General features: G+C 47.3%; 1 protein-coding gene across 3 annotated transcripts in view; it reads left to right on the top strand.

Annotated features, from left to right (window-relative positions):
* Nucleotides 1-16,604, top strand: part of LOC118703931 (nodal modulator 1) — a 50,744-nt gene extending 34,140 nt beyond the window's left edge. The window contains exons 19-31 of one of the 3 annotated variants that reach the window (XM_036411296.2): nucleotides 1,348-1,566; nucleotides 1,666-1,748; nucleotides 2,909-3,068; nucleotides 3,166-3,292; nucleotides 5,019-5,132; nucleotides 6,109-6,236; nucleotides 7,060-7,201; nucleotides 9,327-9,410; nucleotides 10,823-10,933; nucleotides 12,725-12,826; nucleotides 14,296-14,415; nucleotides 15,480-15,572; nucleotides 15,974-16,604. In XM_036411296.2, the coding sequence (XP_036267189.1) occupies nucleotides 1,348-1,566; nucleotides 1,666-1,748; nucleotides 2,909-3,068; nucleotides 3,166-3,292; nucleotides 5,019-5,132; nucleotides 6,109-6,236; nucleotides 7,060-7,201; nucleotides 9,327-9,410; nucleotides 10,823-10,933; nucleotides 12,725-12,826; nucleotides 14,296-14,415; nucleotides 15,480-15,572; nucleotides 15,974-16,105 (1,615 nt within the window). In that variant the 3' untranslated portion in view covers nucleotides 16,106-16,604. Of the gene's footprint in view, nucleotides 1-1,347; nucleotides 1,567-1,665; nucleotides 1,749-2,908; nucleotides 3,069-3,165; nucleotides 3,293-5,018; nucleotides 5,133-6,108; nucleotides 6,237-7,059; nucleotides 7,202-9,326; nucleotides 9,411-10,822; nucleotides 10,934-12,724; nucleotides 12,827-14,295; nucleotides 14,416-15,237; nucleotides 15,376-15,479; nucleotides 15,573-15,973 lie in introns of those variants that run through there. The other 2 variants (XM_036411297.2, XM_045571265.1) reach the window with 2 other exon arrangements.
* Nucleotides 16,605-23,181: the final 6,577 nt, after the last annotated feature.

Genomic DNA, 23,181 nt, shown 5'->3' with positions numbered 1-23,181 from the left:
CCAGTTTTCTTGAACCCCAGTTTTCTTGAGAAATGAAAGTTTTGGCAACATGACAGACTTTGTCAAATAGAATGGAAATAGGAGTACTTTTCTCTGTCTTTACCTTAGTTGAAGTTGCCTTTCCAGCTATGTTTCCATTTTTCTGCCCACCACCTTTTCACCCATCCATCCTTTCTGAAATTATTTCTTGAGAGTCTTTGGTGTGACTGGGCATAGACCACAGCTTCTGCCCTAGACTTGTGGGGGAGGCAGGTAGTCCAAGAACCGAACACAGAGCTATAAGATTACAAGTATGATAAGCACTTTGAATTTGAACTTGTTGACATTGGGGGCATTCAGGAGAGGTAAGCTGGTAGGGGCCAGCCCATGTTATCCTTTAATACCAGCGATCATATGATTCCTCTACTTCAATCTCCAGGGGTTTTCTATTCCACTCAGAATGAAATGGAAGATCTGAAGCCCCAGTCCCCGCAGGGCTCCTCTCTCCCCCAACCCAGGACTCTTCCCTGGGGCTCTTTCCCCAGGTTGCCTTGGTCTCCTTGCTGACCTTGAGCTCCTCATCCAAGACTCCAAGGACTTTGCACTTGTCCTTCCCTTGCTTGAGACTCTCCTCACCCAGAAAGCTACACGGCCCACTTTCTCCCTCCCTTCAGGATTATCTGATCCGAAAGGCCTTGGCTCACTCCCTAAAAATAGCACCTCTGTGCCCCCAGCACTCTCTCCTTCCACACTACTTTATTTTCTTCATTGTACTTGTCATGTGACATAATTTTTCCTTTTTCTGTCAGCCTCTTCCTACTAGAATGAGGACTTGCCAGAGTTAGGGAATATCTCCTGTCCTGTATATGACTGTATCCCAGGGCCTGGTTCTCTGGCAGAGGGTGTTCTCAACAGGTTGAATGAAAGGCAGAGGATGGCAGCCTGGGTAGAACTCATGTCCTCAGAAAATCTGCCATGTTTTCATCCAGCCATAAAGTCAGTGGTATCTCATTCCAGCCAGGACCTACCAAATACTACTATCATCGCACAGAAGTTGAGCCTTTATTTTTAATGTTTTTATTGATTTTTAGAGAGTGGAAAGGAGAGGGATAGAGAGATAGAAGCATCTATGAGAGAGAAACATCAACCGACTGCCTCCTGCACAACCCCTACTGGATATTGAGCCCATAACCTCTTGGTTCATGGGTCAGAGCTCAACCACTGAGCCACACTGTCTGGGCCACTCTTTATTTAAAAAAACAAAAAAAACATGATTCGTATATTCAAATCAGGAGAAGACTGTGCCATGTGGTGGTCTGTCAGCTGTTTGGTTTTGTTACCTGTGGGCTGCTCCTTCCTTTCCTCCAGGTCTTCCATTGACAGTGAACCCGCCTTAGTCTTAGGCCCCCTGAAGTCTGTGCAGGAGCTGCGGAGGGAGCAGCAGTTGGCTGAGATTGAGAGCCGCAGGCAGGAGCGGGAGAAGAAGGGCAATGAAGAAGGTGGAGAAGGAAGCACCAAACCCCTTGTCCAAGAGATGGTGGATGAGTTGCAAGGTCCCTTCCACTATGACTTCTCTTACTGGGCCCGGTAAGCTTTCTTGTCTTTTCTCTGCAGTGTCCTCTGTTCTGATAATCTTCCTAATGGGGGGACAGAACCCGCCAAATTGAACTCCTTTTATTATTTCAGGTCTGGAGAGAAAATCACTGTCACACCCTCATCTAAAGAGCTGCTCTTCTATCCTCCTTCCATGGAAGCCACCGTCAGTGGAGGTAGATGTCACCTCAGTGAGCCAGTGACACACTTTTGTAGTCGTTTCTTTGCTGCGTTAGAACATTTATTCCATGTTATTGTTACAGTGAGAGTGTCTTTGTAAGGCACATAGATATTACTGTTTGATGAAGGAATGAGTGAATGAATGAAATCAGAAAGAGTAACTTCTGCTGTCGGAAAGGGGCAATCTTTTTGGAACATGAGTTGGTTTTTCCTGACATTACCAGGTTGACAGCAGAGATCGGTGAAAAGCAAAATCATCAGTTGTGGAACATTAGTTGCCCTGTGTCTGAACTGTTCGTGCTGTTTAGGGCCCTTCTTTAATGGTAACTGGAGGCCCAGTGGATGACATTCCTGCACTGGGTGGGGGTAGGGGGTTCCTCAGCCTGGCCTGTGCCCTCTCACAGTCCAGGACCCTGTGGGGAGCGGGCCTAAGCTGGCAGTCAGACATCTCCCAAGGGGTGCTTAGCACTGCTGACCGCTGCACTCGCCGGCCAGGAGCCCAGCTTCTGGCTGAGTGGTGCTCTCCCTATGGGAGCGCACTGACCACCAGGGGCAGCTCCTGTGTTGAGCATCTGCTCCCTCATGGTCAGTGCACGTCATAGTGACCGGTCATTCCGCTGTTTGGTCGATTTGCATATTAGCCTTTTATTATATAGGATTAGAAGTGATTGCTTACTGAGTATTTGCCTTTTGGCTACTGATAGTTTTTTTCTGAGATCATGGGTTCATTCAATACCAGGCATTTATGTGGCTTGTGTTTGGAAGTAGAGTGTGAGGAGCCTGTCTTCCGTGGTCAACCTGTCTGGGGTGGCCTTCCGTGTTGGGTCCTCTGAGGTTGAGCAGCCTGGCTCTTACCTGCTGGAAAGGCATCTCTCCCTGGTGGGCTTGTGAGAATCGAGAGAGAGGAGTCATGAAACCCCAGCCTGCCTTAGGTTTACCTGTTAACATTGTTGGCAGTTAAATGAGGCCTTTCTGGGATGGAAAGAGGCTTGGGCCACTTTTCCTTATTGAAGTTTCTGGAACATTTAACAACCTCATTTGGAGGTTAGCTTCAAATACCTCAGTTTTAGGCCCTTCTTATTGGGAAGTCCCCCACCAGAAGGCTCCTGTCCTCTGCAGCTCAGTGTTTTTCTTCTGTTTCCCTTTTCCCTTTTAGAAAGCTGCCCAGGGAAGCTGATCGAGATCCACGGGAAAGCAGGCTTATTCCTGGAAGGCCAGATCCACCCAGAGCTGGAAGGAGTCGAGATTGTCATCAGCGAAAAGGGGGCAAGTTCACCCCTCATCACTGTCTTTACCGATGACAAAGGTGCCTACAGGTGAGCCGGGATTAGGAAGCATTTGCTTGGGGCCAGCTGGGAGCTGGGATTTCCTGTGGTGAGGCGAGGCCCTCCCTGCACTGCTCTCTTTCTTCAGTGTCGGGCCCCTGCACAGTGACTTGGAGTACACCGTGTCCTCACAGAAGGAGGGCTACGTCTTGACTGCCGTGGAAGGAACCATCGGAGATTTTAAAGCTTATGCCTTGGCAGGCGTAAGCTTTGAGGTAACGCTGTATGTTTTTTAAAAAGCAGTTTTATTGAGGTATAACTGACATACGATGTACTGCAGGTAAAGTGTGTAATATGATATATAGCCAACATAGTCTCGACATAAGAACACACCCATGAAAACACGACCAAACATCCTCCAAAGTTTCCTTGTACCCCTTGGTAATCCATCCCTCCCATCACACCCCACTGATCCGATCTGCTTCCTGTCGCTGGGAATTAGTTTGCAGCTTCTGGAGTTTTATACAAATGGAGTCATACAGGGTGGCCTCTCTGGCTTTTGTCACTCAGCGTCATTTGGAGATCTGTGCCTTAAGCTTGTTTGCATGCCTTTTGGGAAGTGTTCCAAGCTTCCCCCTCCACTGCTCTGTGTCAGGGGACACAGAGTGTCCCTGCTGCGGTGTTTGATGTCTTTCTCCTCTCCCTCCGTCCTTGTTGGGAGGAATGTGCTGTGAGATCTCCGAGGAGGGATATTTTCCACGTGGAGGACAAAGGTAGAGAACGGCAGATCATCTCACATAAGAAGTGAAGATTCTGTATTGTGGATTATATCTTAAACTAAATTGAAAGATATTCAAACTGGGAAGAAATATACCATAAATAATATCCCCAGTGTACAAGGAACTTCTTAAATTGATAAGAAACTCAATAGAACAAAGGATACCAAAAGGCAATTCACAGAAGTAATACAAGTGAATAATAAACAGAAAAAATGCTCAATTTTGGTAGTGACTGAGGAAATGCTAAGGAAGTTACCATTGAGATACTGGGTTGTGGGTTAGATTTATAATAATTAGGACCACATCCATGTTTTGAAGAGCATGTCTTTTTCCATGCATGGATGATTTATGGAGCATGCATGGCTACAGCCACTTTAGAGTGCAATTTGGTGGTATCTTTCTGAATTTAGAGTCACATACCCAACAGTTCTACTCCTAGGACTGGATTATTCAGGAAAAGAGAAAAACCTAAGAGCACAAATATAAGCATGTTCGGGGATCTTTAGATTGTCTCTCTTTCACACCACAAAGACCTCCGCAGCTGAATGATATTCCATGGATAAGCAGTGAGGCAGATCTCTGGACTGATAGAAGAGGAAAGTCAGGGTACGAGGTTGAAGGCAGAAAGCATGAGTAGTGTGTGCAGTATGCAAGCATGCCTTTTTTTTTTTTTTTATCCTCCTGAGGATATTTTTTCCATTGATTTCTAGAGAAAAATGGAAGAGAGGGAGAGAGAGCTGGAAGGGAGGAAGCATGGGGTGGGGGAAAGAGAGAGAAAAACATCGATATGAGAGAGGTTCATTGATTGGTTGCCTCCTGCACACCCTCCTCCGCTCCCTGCCACCGGACTGGGGAATCTGCAACCGAGGTATCAAATCCACAACCCTTTAGTCCATTGGCTGATGCTATAACCCCCGAGCAAAAATCAGCTAGGGCAAGCATGCCATTTTTATCTCAACCCCTCCTCCCCCAGTAAACTTGCCAGTCTGTCAACAATAGCCAAATGTTTATAGGCTTTGTGTGGGCATCAAAATAGTCCCAGAGGAGTACACACCAAGCTATTAACATCAATTACCCCTCTGGACGAAGCACAGACATTCTGTTTCTCCAACAAATAACAACAAAAGGAAAACAACCCATAAGAATTGCCTCTTGACTAGTGAACTCTTGTCTGCATGGTTATTATGGGTTCACCTTGCTGTGGTTCCTTTCTCGCCCCCAGATAAAAGCTGAAGACGACCAGCCCCTCCCTGGGGTGCTCCTGTCCCTCAGTGGAGGAGTGTTTCGTTCCAACCTTCTGACTCAGGACAATGGCATCCTGACTTTCTCAAACCTGGTAAGATGTCCTGTACTTTAGCGCCTGCCTGTCTTCCCCAGGAGGAATCAGGGACTCAGTGTGTGACTTACATATCGCTGGACAACGTGAGAACACCACCAGCGTGGAGTGTTTGAAGTTTCTCAGGGGAGCAAATGTAATTAGAGTATTGCTCGTATTAGAGTTTAACGCGGCTGATTCATGTTCCCTTCCGCACACACTTCTTGTTTTCTGGTCACCCAGCTGTCACAGAGACAATGTAATTAATGACCCTGGCCGCAGCGATTCCTGTTTTAAGCGGCCCTTTGTTTTACCAAGGATCCCGCTGTTTATAATGCAGAGTCTTATTCAGCAGTTAGCTTGTGTTTCCTCTGCAAAGTGCACTCCCCATGCTGTGAAGGTAGCACCAATTTTTCTTTCCAGATGTCCCCTGAGCCCTTGGCTGGTGGGGACTTAGGAAGTGTGTGTGAATTGGCCGTCTTGTCAGCCCTGGGAATGAAGTGATTGTTACAGGGGTGTCACAAGCAGGCAGTGAGGTGTATCCAAAAGGTCCTCTGCTGTGTGGTGATGCACACCCGGGTTCAGATCATCCCTCTGCTCCTTACTTGCTATGTCATCTTGGGCAGGTTACTTGATCTCTGAGCCCCAGTTTCTTTTTTTTTTTTTTTTTTCAAGTATAAACTTCCTTCTATCTTTATTTTTTTTATTTTTATTTTTAATATATTTTATTGATTTTTTTTTTTTTGAGCCCCAGTTTCTTCATTCCTAAAACTCACTGCACTGCTACCTCCGCAGTTACTGAAGGCACATGCTAGTGACAGCTGCTACTTTAGAACTGTAATTGCCATTACCATACTATTTATGGTAGAGTTAGTGGTACCATTTCTGTCTGTCCAGGGAGCCCTGGGGCTCTTGTGGCATGGTTCTGGTCCATCATGACTTAGTCGCCCCCTTTTAATCCCCGCCCAGAGGCTCAGTTGTGGTTGTCTTTTGGCAGAGCCCTGGCCAGTATTACTTCAAGCCCATGATGAAAGAATTCCGGTTTGAGCCATCCTCCCAAATGATTGAGGTGCAGGAAGGGCAGAACTTAAAGATCACCATCACCGGGTACCGCACGGCCTACAGGTGAGCAACCCCTGCCCGCTTCCCTCTCGACCAGGCCTGGCTGTGGGACCAGCCTCCACCTGCCGTCATCTGGACACTCATTCCAGCCATCACACGGATATAATTTGGGAGCCAAGGGACATGGGATATGGGTCCAAGACTTTGATTGCTGCCCTTTCCTTCTAATATTTCAAACCAGTGGTTCAGCCACAAAGTTCCTGTTTTGAAATTGGCCTGTGAGAGCCTATCTAGGTGATTTAATTTTTTTAAAGGAAGAATGCATTCACTTGAGTAAAACTTCAAAATGTTGAAAAGATTACACAGTGTAAAATTTTCATACTATTCTTGTCTCTCAGCTACCTCAGTTTTCCAGTGTTTTTAAATACTTCCAGAGATGGTTTTATGCACATTCGTGTGTGTAAACAAACATATATATTTATGTACACTTAAAAAAGCACTTGAACATTGATTAATCAGAAACAGTGGGGCCATTTTCAACAATGAAATAAAGAGAAAATTTACTTTCCTTTCATTGCATGCTTTGCTATTTAGAATAAATTCTAACAATAAAATATAACGGGGTAAAATAAAGCTTAGCCTTTATAGCTTACACTTTTCCAGAGTGTCCCTTAAGATGTCTGACAAGAGATACCGATGGTATCCTGGCTGGATTGGCAGGTGACACAGTGAGATCGAAGGGCCTGTGGCCTTGGAGCACAATTCTCCAGTGAGCTGCTTTGCACTGTAAATTGTTGGTAAATGCAGGACACTTTACTTCAGACTCTTTATGTGCTTCAGAAAATCACAAGAACATCACATTCCATGTCTTCTCTTGTCACTGTAGTTGCTATGGCACAGTTTCTTCTTTAAACGGAGAGCCGGAGCAGGGGGTTGCTGTGGAGGCAGTGGGACAGAGCGACTGCAGTATTTATGGGGAGGACACGGTGACGGATGAAGAGGGGAAGTTCAGATTACGTGGATTGTTGGTGAGACTTTGAGCTTTTTTTTTTTTTTTTTTTTTTTTTTTTTTTTTTAATGTTAAAGTGCATATATTTTCTGAGCATGTTTTATTAGGGGATTTTTCATACAGTGTTTGGAGGTATCTTGTAGCACCCCCAAAATTGCTAGGATTGGGCCAGGCCAGAGGGCTGGGGAGGTGGGTATGGTTCTGGAATCCTCTCAAGTTTTTTCTTGACACATCTTACCTTTGTACTACCCTATAGATAACATATTGGTTTGGCGTTTTATATCAAAATAAATTTGGAAACACATGGGTTTGGTATAGAATTGGGGGTTTTGCCTAAAATTGGGTGGTATGGCTTAGGCCACGGCTCTCAAATCAAAGGTCTGTGGGGCCAGGTGCAAATGGGTGTAGAGTAGGGAGTGGAGAGGACTGGGGGGAACTGGAGAGGGCAAGGCCCATGCAAAGGGAGAAGCTACATTTCAGCTCTAGCTCATTGTGGCCATGGGGAAGACAGACTGAGGGTAGCCACATAGTTTAAATTTTTAAAAGAGAAGTCAGAAATTCAGATTTCCATGTGCACACTCCTGATTTTTCTTTGTAAACAATTAATTAAAAAAACACCACATCCATAACTTCTTTGTGTGAGCCAGACAGTCACCTTACTTGGCCTTTTGGCTGCAAGGTAGCAACATTTGGTTAGAGCACATGTGTCAAACACAAGGCCCGCGGGCCAAATCCGTCCCGCCAGGCCTTGCAATGTGGCCCGCACCGCGCTGTCATCACTGCACTCCGCTGCGTTTCCATCACAATGACAGTTTATGACTGTTCAGTAAACCATTCGGCCCGCGATTTAGGCTGGATTTTAGATTTTGGCCCCTTCTCTGATTGAGTTCGACACCCCTAGGTTAGAGTCACAGAGCGTGTGTGGGTTAGATGCCCACTGGACTGGGCCACTTGATTTGGAGTTGGGTCGCCAGCCTTTCACATTCACAAACTGTATGTTCTTAACCTCAGAGATGGCCTCACGTGTCTCAGCAACAAACTACTGTTTGCCCAAATCACATGAGCTGAGATGAAAATCACTTTGCCAGTTTACTTAGATACATTGAGGCGATGCTGTTTCCCCCAAAGACAAGAACACTCATGTCCAGTGTCCAGGGTACCCCCATTCTCAGATATTGGGGTACCTGAAAGTCAGGTCGGAAGCCAGGGGAAAGATACCTGTCCTTTTTTTTTTTTTTTAAGTAAGGAAAAAGTGACTCAATTTTTTTTGACAATGGGTTCATTTGTGCTATTAAAGTCTTGCTTTTAAGCTAACGTTACCTAGTTTGCAGCCTTCCTAGAAATTCTCATATGAACTCATATCTCTCTTTATCAGAATTTCCATTAACCCATGCAGCAGTGTCAAAAGCAAACAAAAAAACATCATTTAATCAAGGCAATTTACTTCCATCTGTTGGAAAATTGCCATCATGTGCTGGCTTTCTAAGACCAAACTATTGCTATCTGATATAATTTTCTGAGTAAGTTGTATACACATCTTTCATGTGATCAGTGTCCAAAAAAAATAGTTGTTTTTTTTTTTTTTTGAATGGTGACTTTTTGGTAAACATGTTATATGCCCATAAATGTAAGTAATAGAATAAGAAGCATAAAGAAAAAAAAAATTTTTTAAAGGGAAAAACCTGAAATTCTACTTCCAGGAATGGTACCCATGGTACGCATTTGGAAGTGTCCTTTCAGGTGTCATTCTATGTACATAGACAAGCAGAAGGTAGGGGCGGACAGCAGGGAAGAAGAACTTTTATCAGACTGAGAGTGATAAGAAACCACATTTAAGTTTTCTTGGGTAAAGAAACTGAATGGGGATTGAGGAATTGCAGAATGTCAGGTAAAAGTTTCTTTATCAGGATTGAGAAAAAAAATCTTTATTTAGAATATTACAGATGTCTCCCGTTTTTCTCATATTGCCCCCCTCCACCGGTTCCCGCCCCACCCCAGGCCTTCACCACACTCTTAGGGTTTCAGGTGCAAATGGGAGCTGAAATGAGTGGGGCAGGAAAGCTGCGGTCCTTAGAGCGGACTCAGATCAGGTTGCCTGTGACGAGCCTCTTTCTGGAGAAGTGACAGCCTGCGTTTGTTTGCAGCCGGGATGTGTGTATCACGTGCAGCTCAAGGCAGAAGGCAATGATCACATTGAACGGGCCCTCCCCCACCACCGGGTAATTACGGTAAGCATCAAGTTCTTCAGCAGAATACAGTGGTGTGATTGCTTCCCTGATCAAAAACCTGTTAGCACTCCTCAGGCTGGCTGTCTCTCATTTGTTGCGGGGGTTGGGGGGGAGAGGGGGGACCTTCAAATCCTAATTAAGGGTCTTCTTGGAATAGCGTCATCTCACCAAGCAGCATCTTGTGGGGATTTTAATGAACAGCATGGCTGTCACTCACCCAGAGAAGAAATCTGAACTGTTGTTTCCCCACTTCCCTGCAAGTTCTGATCATTATTCTGCAAGTTGAGGATCTTAAGGCACAAAGAACTTTCCAATCAAGGGCATGTGATAAAGAGAACACGGGCCTAATTGGTAGCAGGGCACCCGGTTTCCATACATTCAAATGACCTTGTTCTTCCATTTGGTGGGCAGTCTTTCTGATATTCCAGACAACGACTTCTTAGCTAATTGACGCCTAACAAGGCAGCCCTCCACGAAGTGGCCGGGGAGTCACTTGAAATGAAGCTTTTCTCCCTCAAAATTTGCTAGACTAGAGCAGTGTTTTTCAACCTTTTTTGGGCAAAGGCACACTTGTTTCATGAAAAAAATCACGAGGCACACCACCATTAGAAAATGTTAAAAAATTTAACTCTGTGCCTATATTGACTATATATAAAGTAATTCTCTTGAATAGGAATCAAATAAACACAAAGAAAGTATTTTATAATTACTTTATTATGAAATATTAAGTAAACAAAATAGTGAAAAATTATAAAATTCTTGTCTTGTCTGCACCTACGGCACACCAGGCAACATCTCACGGCACACTAGTGTGCCGCGGAACAGCGGTTGAAAAACGCTGGACTAGAGGGCCTTAGTGTAAGGTGACCAGACTTCCCGCTTTTGAACAACTTGTCCCGCGTCCTGTGGCGTTTTAAAACAGTCCTGATTTTTGGAAAGAATCTTTCCAAAAGAAACTTTACAGTTCTATATATTTCCTTGCCGTTGTGACTTAGGCCAGGATCACCAGCAGCTATGCGGCCTGTGAGCTGGCAGGTATGAACAAGTCACATGTTGAGAGCACACACCCATCCAGAGGGGCTGCTGTGGCTCGGCTCTTGCCTATTGCTGCCAGGCAAGAACGTCTTCTTTTTCAGGAGAGACTAAAAAAGTCTAGCTTTTTTGTACATGAAATTTTTTAAAATGTTGGCAAGTAATTAAAACTTAGAAAACAAAGACTGCATTTGTCAAACAAAATTGTGTCTGTGAGCCAAGGGTAGCCCATCTACTTACTATCAGATTGTGACCTGGGACTTAGGCTGCTTCTGTGGCTTTTGTTATAGGAAGTGAAGTTTGTCATGAGACTTCACACAGCTAAAGTAGAAGTTTCTTTTCCAGTTTCCTCAATATCAGCATTCCTTATTTCTTTCTAGGTTGGCAATAATGACATCGAGGATATAAACATCATTGTTTTCCGGCAGATTAATCAGTTCGATTTAAGTGGAAATGTGATCACTTCCTCTGAGTATCTTTCTACATTATGGGTAAGGCCAGCTTTTTTAAGGTGAAAATACCGTGTTCTCTTCAGCTTTGAGATGAGTAAGAACTGGGTGTCTGGGCCTCTCTGGTGCTAGCTTGAGTGTACTGAGGTGGAGATGCTGTGTTGAGGTTGAGATTTAAGAAACTTCGATCCGAGCATATATCTGGGAGAATGATTGCTGATAGCTGGAGAGAAATGTGTCTGGTTTCAGATAACTGTTTTACTAGCAGTATATATCTCTGGAAGTATTGTAGTAGGAGCCTAATGAATGATCAATATGATCTAGAGTCTGAAACAGAAATACAATTTTAAGGCAAAGTGCTTCGTAACTATTTAAATTCTGTCCAGGGTGGAGATGGTGGGCGGTGGACTAGAACTCAGCTGTCTGAGCTGCCTCCTGTCACGGGTGGTTACTTACCTTGTCAGCTTGGGCAGCCACTTCATTCCCGTGGACCTTGGTTTTCTCCTCTGTAAAGCCAGGGAGGTAGACTCACTGACCTCTTAAGGTCTGGCCAAGTTCTAACAAAATGTGCTCTCTCTAATTAAGGAAGAGATGTTTATACAGTGCCCTGTGATCCCTTGAAAGATGTTAATGAATTGCCTCGCAGTGTATTTTTCAGAGACACTGTAATTTTGAATACAGTGAAGTATTAGACTTGAGTGAAAACGTGCATTTAGGTCCAGGGGTTGTAAGCATGTTTCCAGAGAGGGGGGGTAGGATGTGGGGCAGACTGGAGAGCTCATGGCCCTCCCAGGGAGCGAAGGTGCCACTCCTCTGCTCACTGACTGTCGCGCTGTTGGGAGTTCTGGCCCAGGGTTGACATCACTTCCCAGTTTCCCAGAGGAGCTGGAAGTTAGAGTTATTTGGAATCGCCTGATTTTTAAATATAGGGATGAATTCAAATTTACTTGAAACACTGCACAAAGCAGAAGAACATGTTCCGTTTTGGGTGTGATCTGCAGGCTTCCACTATTTCCTGTGACTTTTATGTTAGGAAATCTCCTCTTGACTTGTGTGTTACACAGAAAAATGTCAGCCTGGGCCCCGGAAAGGGGTGCTCTGGAGTTCTCCTGCTGTGGGTGCAGGGAGGAGCCCCCACAGACTTTAGCCTCAGCCAGGACTGTACCTCCCTCTTCCCAGGCCCCATCACACATGGTGTGACAGGCAGCACAGCTGGGCTGGAGAGAAAGGAGAAACAAAGCACTGCATTGCTGGAAGCGGACAGAGTACCAAATGCAAAAATAGGAACGTGTTTCAAGTTTAAGATTACAGCATATGGAGAGCAGTGCCAGGGGGAGGGAGAGAGGAGTGTGAGACTTCAGTGAGGTGGGGGAGTCCCAGGCTCCAGCATGTATAGATTGTGTGACCTTAAGTGACGCAGGCTCCCCAAGTCTCCTTAGGGATCATAACGATGCCTTTTTAGTAGCCAGGATGGGTGACAGTATATGTAAGGCACCTGTTGCATGCCTGGTATATTATAGATATGTTAGAAGCGATTCATTTTTTAGTATCAATACACTAGCTATTATAGCCATATTGAGTGTTCACATAAGTCATCAGAATCTGCTGTAAGTTTTACATGTCTTTGGACGCCATGTAACTGGAGTCTCTGATGACTGAGGAATTAATTACATATGGCCTGTTAAGCAGGGGAGGACGGATTCTCTTTCAAGTACCCATGTTTCCAAAGACCCTCTCCTCCCAGGAGGTAAGCTGTCCTGAGGATGTCTCTGAAAGGAAAGGTTTGTCGTGTCTCATTTCAAAAGCCCGCCCTGCTTTATTACCGCTCTCCAGGTCAAGCTGTACAAAAGTGAAAACCTGGACAACCCGATCCAGACGGTTTCTCTCGGCCAGTCCCTCTTCTTCCACTTCCCGCCACTGCTCAGAGATGGCCAGGTAATGGCATGGCACCATTTTCGGTTCTGTCTTCGGTTTAATAATCCCACTCTTCAGTTACAGGAAGCACAGTGCGCTCATTTTCTCTCTGAACGCGCTCTGCAGAAATGGTTGATGTTTTCCTCTCTCAGTCAAAGGAGATTGGGCTCCGTAGTGATTATGTTTCTCAATTAGTGTTTTTCTGTTTACAAAAATAACACTTGTTCATGACAGGAGAGTTCGGGGGGTGGAGCATCAGACATAACACCCTCATCCAGAAATAACCACTGTTAACGTGTTGCTGAGTATCCTTTTGGTCTCTTTTTAATGTGTGTGCACATAGGTGTATAAGTTTAAATATACAGATACATTTATTTTAATAACTCAGAGCTGGGATTCTTATACATCACCTTGTCATCTGTGCTTTACAGTGAAGACTATGTCACAAGTCTTTCCTGACATAAATCATTTATAACATGATTTGAATGGTTGTACAATAATCGATAGTATAAGAAATATCATAATTTACTTAACCAAGGCGCTAATGTTGGACATTCATTTATTGAATATAGCATGTTTATTATCAATTCTAACTGTACAGAGAAAACTTTCATAGTTGGCATGGTGGGAGCAACCTTTGTGAAGAATTTGGTTCCTTTCTGGGGGTCTTAGCTTCAGGGTATCAGGAGTGAGCCTGTGTCATGACATTTCCTCCCCTGGCCTTTCACCACCTGCACAGGGTGATACACTGGCCTTCCTCAGTGTGGAATGGCTATGAAGTAATAGCATAGGTTGAGGTTCCCCTTCATTTCCCCGATGCCCTCTGGGATGGATACTTTAGGCAGCACAGTACTGTGTGGACAGCACTGGGTTCCATGGCTGCTTGGCCCTGTACTAGCTGAGTGACCCTAGGCAAGTCACAGTTAAGTTCTGCAGGCCTTGCTCTCCCTGTCTGTACAGTGTTGGTCATCGTGCCGATCATGTCAGTGTTTGCGAGCAGAGCAGGCTCTGACCTGGCACACGAGGCTCAGCACTTAGGGCCGTGACCGTCACGGTACCTTTCCTGAGATGCGGTGTCCTTAACACATGCCAGCTAATGAGCCACCGAAGTGCTGTCCCCGAAAAGTCAGCCTCGTTTTGCATTGCAAACAGTCTTCCTCAGTTTGATCACGTCCCTCCCTTATTCAAATGGGCTCATAAGAAAGCCTTGTATATCATAAAGTCACATCCTCAGAGGGCCATTATTGTGGTTAAATGCGTTCATAAAAAGTGCCACCGCCTTCGGGAGCTTTACGGAAGGCACATCTCAGAGACACGCTGCTGTCGCTGCCGGGATAACCCACTGAGGTTACCACCCTGAAGGTAGCGACCTTTGCTTGGATGTACAACCTTGAGGATTTCCTTAAACACATGACAGCCACGCGTCAGGTTTTAGTTTTCGTTTGCTTTGCCCAGACCCCTCTATAAAATAACCTCTCCCTTGTGCACAGAACTACGTCGTGCTCCTGGACTCCACGCTCCCCAGGTCCCAGTACGACTACGCCTTGCCGCAGGTTTCGTTCACCGCAGCGGGCTACCACAAGCACATCACCTTGGTGTTTAACCCCACGGTAAGGGGGGCGGGGGGCAGTGCTGGGGAACCCGTGGGGCTGGCGGGGGAAGGAAGATTCACACAGCCTGCCCCAGGGATTGGGTGGAGGCAGGAATGCTGTTTAAAGGGCCCTCGCATGGGGCCCCTCGAGCATGTCTGGGTTTCCCCACGTGCGTTTCTGCTTTTCCGAGCTGATGCCGGAGTCCCTCGAGGAGGAACTTGCAGTGAGGGGTGGAATCGTTTAGGTCAGTGGCTCAGCTGTGACTTTCGGGGAAGAAGGTCACCACTGCGCCACTGTGTCACGATGGGTGGCATTGAGGCCCTCCCGGAGGCTCAATATACCTGGCCTGCCCACACTTCCAGAGCCAGCTGCCGGCTTACAGGACATGTATAGAGGTCACCAGAGCATGTGACAAACACCACCAGATGTAGGGGTGGGGCACTGCAGGGACAACCTGGAACCCGCCTTACTTGACAAGTTGCAAGAGAAGTAAGGTGACACAACATATGTGATACCTGTAGGTGAAAAGAAATTACTCAGCTTATCAGTCAGTTGCCATGTGTGGATCTTATTGGATCTTGTATCAAACAGACTGCTAAAGAGGATGGGCATGGTCTGTATTCTGATTGGCCCAGTGACGTTGAGGGTTCTATTGGGTGAAAGGGCGAATGGCCCCTGGGATAGAAGTAGCAGCGGCTTCGTCTCCTCACTGGTACAATCTCTGGGACTAGCTTGTTCATGGCTGTGTGCCCAGCCTAGAGCAGTGGGTTCTCCGTACTTGCTGTGTGTGGCCGGGCCTCAGCCATGGGGTGCCTGCTCTCACGGCCTTTGCTTCCTCAGTGTGGACAGTGGAAGTTCAGGGGTGAGAACACCTTGTGATGGACGCTTTGTTCCCGAGTTTCAGAGAGCAAAAAATGAGTTCATATAGTGGAGGGCGCATCTGCAAATGTCTGCGAGTTGCCTGTTTCTTTCTTTGGATAATGGGAGTCTGGATCGTGTGGGATACCCGGGTGGATGGGGCTGGTGGGTCACAGCTGCATAATAGCAAACGGCAGGTAAGTGGCAGGACTCGATGTTTGCAGAGGAAGCTGCCTGAGCAAGACATCGCCCAAGGTTCCTTCATCGCCCTGCCTCTGACGCTGCTCGTCCTGTTGGCTGGCTACAACCATGACAAGGTAGGAAATCCACAGACCTCAGGGGAAAGCGGATATATCAGTGAGCGGGGTCCCTCACAGCTGAATGTCCAGTGTTACAGAAATGACATTTTAGGGTGAGAAGGGACCATAAAGGCCTCAAATCCAGCCCCCCAGTCCTCCTTTCAAGGCCATACATCTCTGTAACATCTCCCCCAATCCTTAAACCTGAACCACTTTGGGGCATGTGTTGCTCAGAGCGAGCCAGCTGTCTCTGCTGACCTCCGGGTGCACAAGCCTGCCTTATTTTGAACGGAGGCTCCCCTCAGCATCGCGCCTAGCGGATGGTGACGGCCTGGAAAAGGAGCTGTGCTCACGCAGGGCTTCCGTGCCACAGGGACAGGAGTCAGCTGGCACCCCTCACTCTCTCCCTCTCTTTTTAGCTCGTTCCCTTGCTGTTGCAATTGACGACTCGCCTGCAGGGCGTCCGGGCTCTTGGCCAGACAGCTTCTGACAGTAGTGGCCCAGAAGATGCCAAGAGACAAACCAAGAAACAGAAGACAAGGTGGACGTGAAGAGGAGGAGGAGGGGCAGTGAAGTCTCACTCAGGACAGGCCACGGCCAGGGGGCACCGCCCGCCACTGGCATGAAAGCGTGCATTTGACTAACTTCAGAGAATGTGTCCTTGGCCCTGTGTACCTGTCAGCGTAGCTGCCTGTACCTGTCCTCCCCCCGTCCGGCCCCGCGGTGCAATGCAATGAATGGACCCTCCTGTCACTCTGCTGAGCACAATTTATTTTCTGAGTTGAAGATAATTTATTATTATTATTTTTGTCAAAGGTATTTAAGCTGTGCTGGTGGTGTGAGAATGTAATTCTTAATCTTCAGCATTCGTTTGCGAGAAGAATGCCAGGAAACATGGTTTTGGCTCCTCATGAAGCACCCGTTGGAGTTGCCTTTTCCTTTAATGTCCCTGTGCGCCAAGGTCCCTGCTGGGACCTGCACGTGTGTCTAGTGCTAGGAGGGTGTGTTTAGGAGGTAGAATCAATAAAATTGCCCGTTCATTGTGTCGTAGCTCGCTCGTCTCAGAGGTGTTTCTTAGATGACATTGGCATAAATTAAGATGCCTGGAGGGGCATGTGGGTCCTCAGTGAAGGGCCGGGGCAAGAAAACGCCCAACAAAGGCGAGATGGTCCCCAGCAGCTGTCGTTTGGCTTCTGCGGAGGGAACATAGGGGAGGGTGGGGCTTGAGGCAAAGGGCGGCACACGCACCCTGTCTGAAGGAGCCGGTTTCCCTAGCTCACAGGGACTGCAGGAATCTGTGCTCATGTTTCTAGGGAAGCCAGAAAGAGCATTTAATGTAAAACCTTCCACGTTTTAAATATTAGCAACAAGTTAAAGTTTTAAAAAGACCACATAACGTTTGTCCAATCAAAATGCATATGAAGGATGGGCGAGGATTAAAGGTTGCTGTTTGCCTAAAGGATCCACAGGAATTCATAGCATTTGAACAACATTAATTCAGTGTTTATAGGAATTGAATTAATCTAAGTTATATCGAAGGAGGGGACACATCCGTTGAACATTTATTGAATACCACACGTGAGAAGCACTGGGGATATAAAGATGAGTAGAGTAGATGGCACTATGAATGGAGTTGGAAGAGCAGGAGATGAAGTCTGCTTAGTTCCTTATAGCCTCGATGCTCAGCAGGTAGTGAGCATTCACATGAGTGAGTGAATGCCTGGGTGAATGAGTGATGGGGGAGAGGGTGCCTGTCTCCATAGGCCCATCATTGGGTAGAAGACCAGCCAGCAAGTGGGCAAGGGCAGCGCAGAGAGCTGAGGGCCTCTGTGGCCTTGGGGGCAACCCGCAGGGGTCTGATCCTGCCTGAGGCTTGGGGAAGCCTCTGAGATGGGATGTTTGGCCAAGTCTGGAAGGATACAGAAAGGAGAGAGGAGATCCTGGTTAGAAGGTCTTGTGGATGTAACTGCCAAAGCAGCGTGAGGCTTTCCTGGCTCCCGGCCACCTGAGGAGATGCTGTGTTTCCAATTACTGTAGTGGCCCTTGGACTGACTGGTTTGCTTTTTGAGCCCAGAGGGAAGTGACCTCTTAGAGGTCGACAGACGAGATACATAATCCATTTCTTGGAGTGTTTTCTTACTGTTATTCCGAGTGGACACCCTGTAACATCCCTCTTAAATGTTAATGGGGCTTTTTATTGACACCGAGTAAAGGTTAAGAGCTTGTGAAAGATACAACGAAATGTCAATATATTCCACCCAGTTCCCGAGGCCGCCATTAAGTGGCAGTCTTCGCCCACCGTTGGTGCAGGTGGGACCGCTGAAGGGCTCCTTCCTGGAAGAAGCTGATGGTTTCTCAGGCCATTTGGAAGTCTTCTGTGATTTTCTTCGCTTCCTGATCCCCCTGTGAGGTGTAAATGCTAATGTTGTTACAGGGTTTTGAATGGGGCAGAAGTTCTGGGAGACAGATTTTTTTTCCCCCCTGAGAAATGTTTAAAAATGTCTAAAATGCTAAGCTCCTGGAGAACTTCATTGCTTGCATAATTTTTGCTCATTGAAATGTCCCTGAAACCTCAATGAGGACACTCCAGTGACCTTTAGGGAAGTGTCCTTCTAAGGTGCTGCCTTCACCACAGTATTCTTCTCTTGTTTTAGATTTTCTCAACCAAACAGCAGGGATTATTGCAAGTGGGGCCATGGGAAGGGCTAAAAGCGGGCAAGAGGTTTTGCGTGCGTGCATGCGTGTGTGTGTGTGTGTGTCTGTGTGTGTGTGTGTGTGTGTGTAGGTGGGGAGGGGCCAGAGGTTGCAAAAGAAGGGCTGAGGGAAGAGGCCATGCTTGTGCTTTAAGTCTAATGGTATAATTGTGAGGAGAGAAGATTCATGGAATCAGGTGAAAGTGAATGATTGCCCTTCTGAGGTAAGAACACACTCAAGAACATTCCTGAGTGGTTGTCATGTGCCAGGCCCCATGCTGAGCCCATTCATGCATCTGTTGGATCTTCATAACTTTATGATGTGCATGTCCTTCCAGTCCTATTATGTAAAGGAGGAAACAGACTGGAAACTCTTGCAGCTACTTGAGTGGCAGAGCTGGGAGTTGAACCCAGAGACTGCAGTTAGTTACATGTCAGGTTTCTGGGGATCATTCAGGGATCTAGTGAATTAATGTCATGAGCAAGAGGTGTGGGCAGGAGCTGTACTAAAGTTAGTAAAGGCACTGGGACATGTAGCCATGTGTGTGATGGAGGCTTTGGTCATGGGGAAAGGTTAGATAGCAGACAACGTTTTCTTTTTTCTAGCAGCATTGTTTCTGGAACCAAAGAGCTAGGTGACTGAACACTTAAATCCGGTTCCTTCATAGTTAGGATTCCCTTTCCTTAACAGCTGGGGCGACTAAAGAGCAGAGCTGGGAAGGATTTGGGAGACAAGGTTTGCATGATTGCATTCATCTTAGGGTAGGCGAGTGTCCACTAGGGTTGAGAGCTGTGTCTTGGTCATCTATGTTTCCAGTCCCTGGTGCATGGTGGGAGCTTCGGACAGGAGGCCAGCCTTCAGACGGTGTCCAGTGATCCACAGTGTGTGTGGTCCCCTCCCACAGTGAAGCAGGGCTGGCCCTCTGACCCAGGGACTATGGCAGAAGCGAGTGACGGTGTGTGAGAGCAGGCCCAGAGGCCCGTGGAGAGGAGTTGAGGCCAATGGCCAACAGTCAGTCTGGCCTGCAGGCCACATGCGCAAGGAGGCCCCTTGGAGGTGGGCCCTCCAGCTCCAGTCAAGCCATTGGTGACTGCAGCCCCCCACTGCCTTCAGACGCCACCAATTTAGACACCCTGAGCAAGTACTGCCCATACTGCCCAGCTGAGCTCTTCCCAAATCCCTGACCCGAGGAATTTGTGAATATGATATGTGACTGTGTTAGGCCTCTAAGTTTGGGAATGACTTGTAATGTTAGGTAACTGGAACAGAACTCCATAAATGTCTGTTACACGAGTGGGCAGGCACTGAGATTCCCCGAAAAGAGGTGCCTTTCTACTTGCGTACTAACCAAGGTCTTTGGGTTTCAAGTAATAGAAACCCAACCCCCTCCAGGGTAAGCACAATGGGGCATGTCTCTGACCACACGACTGGGAGACGCAGGACCGCCTGGCTGTGTGCAGGGCTGGATCCGGAGTCTCCCTGTTTCCCGGCTCTGCTTCCCTTTGTGTGCTGACCTTGTTCTTTCCTCCCTCCAGGCTCTGTGCCAGCTCTCAGGGATCGGGCCCTTTGCTAGAAACTGACAGGCATTTTAAGCAGGTCCAGCGCTGTTTGCTCAGTCGCTGGTCTGCCTGGGGCAGGGGCAGGGCAGGGGCAGATGCTGGGCGCACATTCACAGACGTGGAGACAATGACAATGCGCTGTGAGCGCAGTTTGGGTAATGTGGCTTTTGGCATCTGCTGCTTCTGTGGATGATGTCACCCGGCAGCTTTGGGCTGCACCTCGTCTTGGTTTGCAGGCTCCACAGAAAGAGAACTTCCATCTCGTAGCACCGTGTCAGTCCTGGGGCAGGTGATGGGCAAACTGCAGAGTCATTGGGGCCTGGCTAGACCTGAGCCACACCTATGTCCGTGCCATGGGTAGTTCCTGTGACCAGGACGCTGCGTTATTCAGAGGAACAAGGGACCCTGGGTGTGCGAAACGAACAGAAGTCATTTGCTTCCTACCAAGTTGACAAGGCCTGGTCCAAGTCACCTTTCCATTAGCAAAATGACCATGATCTTGTGACGTGCCTAGAGGAGGGGAGAGACGAGTCTTCCGGTGGGCCTGCTGTGTACGAGGACCAGAGGCCCTCTCCTGACCCTGGCCCGGGCCCTTGGTGGAGTGGAGGTCGGTGTGACAGGAACTTCGTCTTGCCCCTTTCTCAGTGGGAGTGGGTGTTTGTGTGTCATGATACAATGGTGGGATCGTGGTTGGATCAGGAACATTATAACTACACCCTTTGCCTGGGGTTGCTTCAAATGCCGCTGTTTTACACATCCTTTCAGATATGTGAATTTTTTCAGTGTCCCACCAGGTGAATGAAATAGCAGCCCATCTTACAGTTGCTCTTTGGAATGTTAAGATTCTGTAAAATAGATGAACACAATGGAACAAGTGGTCACAAATCTGTGCGGAATCCATGCCCCCAGAGACTGAACGCAGCCCCTCCCTGTCTGGTCTCTGCAGGGAAGGCGTGAGGCTGGTGAGGGGATGGGAGCTGACAGCTGCTGCATTTTCATTCTGTGACCGCTCCCCAAGCCGAGAGGAGAGGTGGCTGACACCGCTAAGCGATCACACTTGGGACAGGTTTCTCGCTTCATTTTCCTGGGCCGGGGTAGGCAGGAATATTAGGGAGAACACTTTGCTGCCAACTAAGAATGCTTCATTCCTCATAGTTTCAAGACTGCCTCACTGAGATGATTGCTACTCAGTTATGATGGCAAAGAACTGTTCACGTAGGAAGATGGGGTCCAAGACTTACCTTGGTTGAGTGCAGGCGTTAGCAAACTGGCCCTCGGGCCACATCTGGTCTGCCAGCTGTGTTTGTGAGTGAAGTGTGTGAACCCAGCCATCAATTACAGGCTGCCCAAGCATGTTTTTGCCCTGCAGTGGCAGAGGTGGGGAACCTTCTGGCCCTTTCTAGGAAAGGTGTGCTGACCACTAATCTAGTGGGTATTTTGTAAGGTTTGATCTTTTGGGAGGAAGTCGTTATTCATGCAACAGCTATTAATCAAGCATCTAGCTCATGCCAGGCACTGCTCCGGGTACTGGGGGTTCGGTGGTGAGAACATGCGAGCAGACCTCAGCTCTCCTGAGGTGTGATGATGGAGGAGAGGGGCAGTGAGCAAGCCAATGGGTAAGTGTTTCAAAACGAAAACCAGAGCTGATCCATGTAGTAGAGGGTGATTGGCATCAGGGAAGGCCACTCTGAGGAGGTGACATTTGAGCTGAGACCTGAGGAAGAAATTCACTTTGTGTCTGAGGAACTGCAAAGAGGCCAAGTCCTGGGCTCAATCTGCAGAGGACAGGTGGGAGGAGGGCCTGCCAAAGAGACCACGAGGGTGTGGCCTGTGAGGTGGGGAGATGCAGGCATGAGTGGAGTAATTGCAACAGAGATAGTGGGGCCCACAGTGTTTACTATCTCTCTGGGCCTTGACAGAAAAAGTTTGCCACCCCTGGATAGGGAATACAAATCATGTCATTATCCTTAGCAGGAAGGGCGAGGAATCCCATTTTGAAATAAGTCCATCTTTTGATAACAGAGCACACAGCTCACTTCTTGGGGACTGAAATGGATTGTTATTTTACTTTATTTTATTGATTTGATTTGATTTGAGAGGAAGAAGGGAGAGAGAAAGAAACATTAATATGTTGTTCCTCCCATTCATGCATTCATCGGTTGATTGTTGTATGTGCCCTGACAGGGAATCAAACCCACACCTTGGTTGCAAGATGACGCTCTCACCAACTGAGTTACCCAGCCAAGGCTGGATTATTTTTATTTTTTTTTAGAAAATGATGGAGTGGCAGCCTGCGGACTGAAAGATCCCAGGTTCAATTCCAGTCAAGGGCATGTACATTGGTTGCAGGCACATCCCCGGTGGGGGGTTTGCAGGAGGCAGCTGGTTGATGTTTCTACCTCTCTATCCCTCTTCGTTCTTCTCTATAAAAAATCAATAAAATATATTTTTTTAAAAAGAAAATGAATTGACTTTTTAAAAAAGATTTTAAAATTGATTTTTAGAGAGGAAGAAAGAAGGAGAGAGAAACATAGTTGTGAGAATGAAACATCAGTCTGCTGCCTCCAGCACCTCTCCTCAACTGGGAATAATCCCACAACCTGGGCATGTGCCCTGACCAGGAGAAGCAAACCAGCAGCCACCTTTCGGTGCTCAGGATGATGCCCAAACAACAGCCACACAATCAGAGCAGGCTCATTAATTTTGAATGTTTATGACCTCCTGGCTTCAGTTGATTCCCTTTAATTTCTTCAGCCTCTTGTATGGAGGGAAGGGACTACCCTGGCTCTCCAAGGCTTCAGAGCACATTGAGTTTACGAAATGTACATTTCTCTGTAAAGAATGCCTCCGACATGACAGGAGATCATACCTCGCTTGTTTCCTGTCCCTTTCATTCCCTCTGAACACGATAAAACCATGATCCCAGCAGCACGAGGGGCTCTCATGTCTCTGCTTTAGCTTGCATTCTTTTTAAATCTCTACCAAGCCCGGGAGACAGAGTGGGACATTTGTATTGGATTTGGAGATGGACAGGTCTGAGTGCAAGTCCTGCCCTGTTAGTTATTGACTCTGGGGAGCTGCCTGATGTCCCTGAGTCCTAGGCGGTTCTGCATTAAAATGGGGATGGCAGGGGCATTGCAGGCCGTTGTGAGGGTCCTGTGAGGTGATGGTCCTGCTGCAACAGCTGCAGGGTGCCAGTCCTGGTATCACCCCTTGGCAGAGGTGGGTTTGGCATTCAGCGGATACTCACTAGTATGGCTCTGCCTGTGCTTTACAGCCAGTCGGGGGGCTGGCCACTGTGTCACCGATTGGTCAGGGTCATGCCATGACAGATGTTCAGCAATTTGAAAGCCATCCCTGGGTAGACATGAATT

This window comes from Pipistrellus kuhlii, unplaced genomic scaffold (genome assembly GCF_014108245.1).
Source record: "Pipistrellus kuhlii isolate mPipKuh1 unplaced genomic scaffold, mPipKuh1.p scaffold_m20_p_4, whole genome shotgun sequence".
Classification (NCBI taxonomy): domain Eukaryota; kingdom Metazoa; phylum Chordata; class Mammalia; order Chiroptera; family Vespertilionidae; genus Pipistrellus; species Pipistrellus kuhlii.
This window is presented reverse-complemented; position numbering and strand designations above follow the sequence as displayed.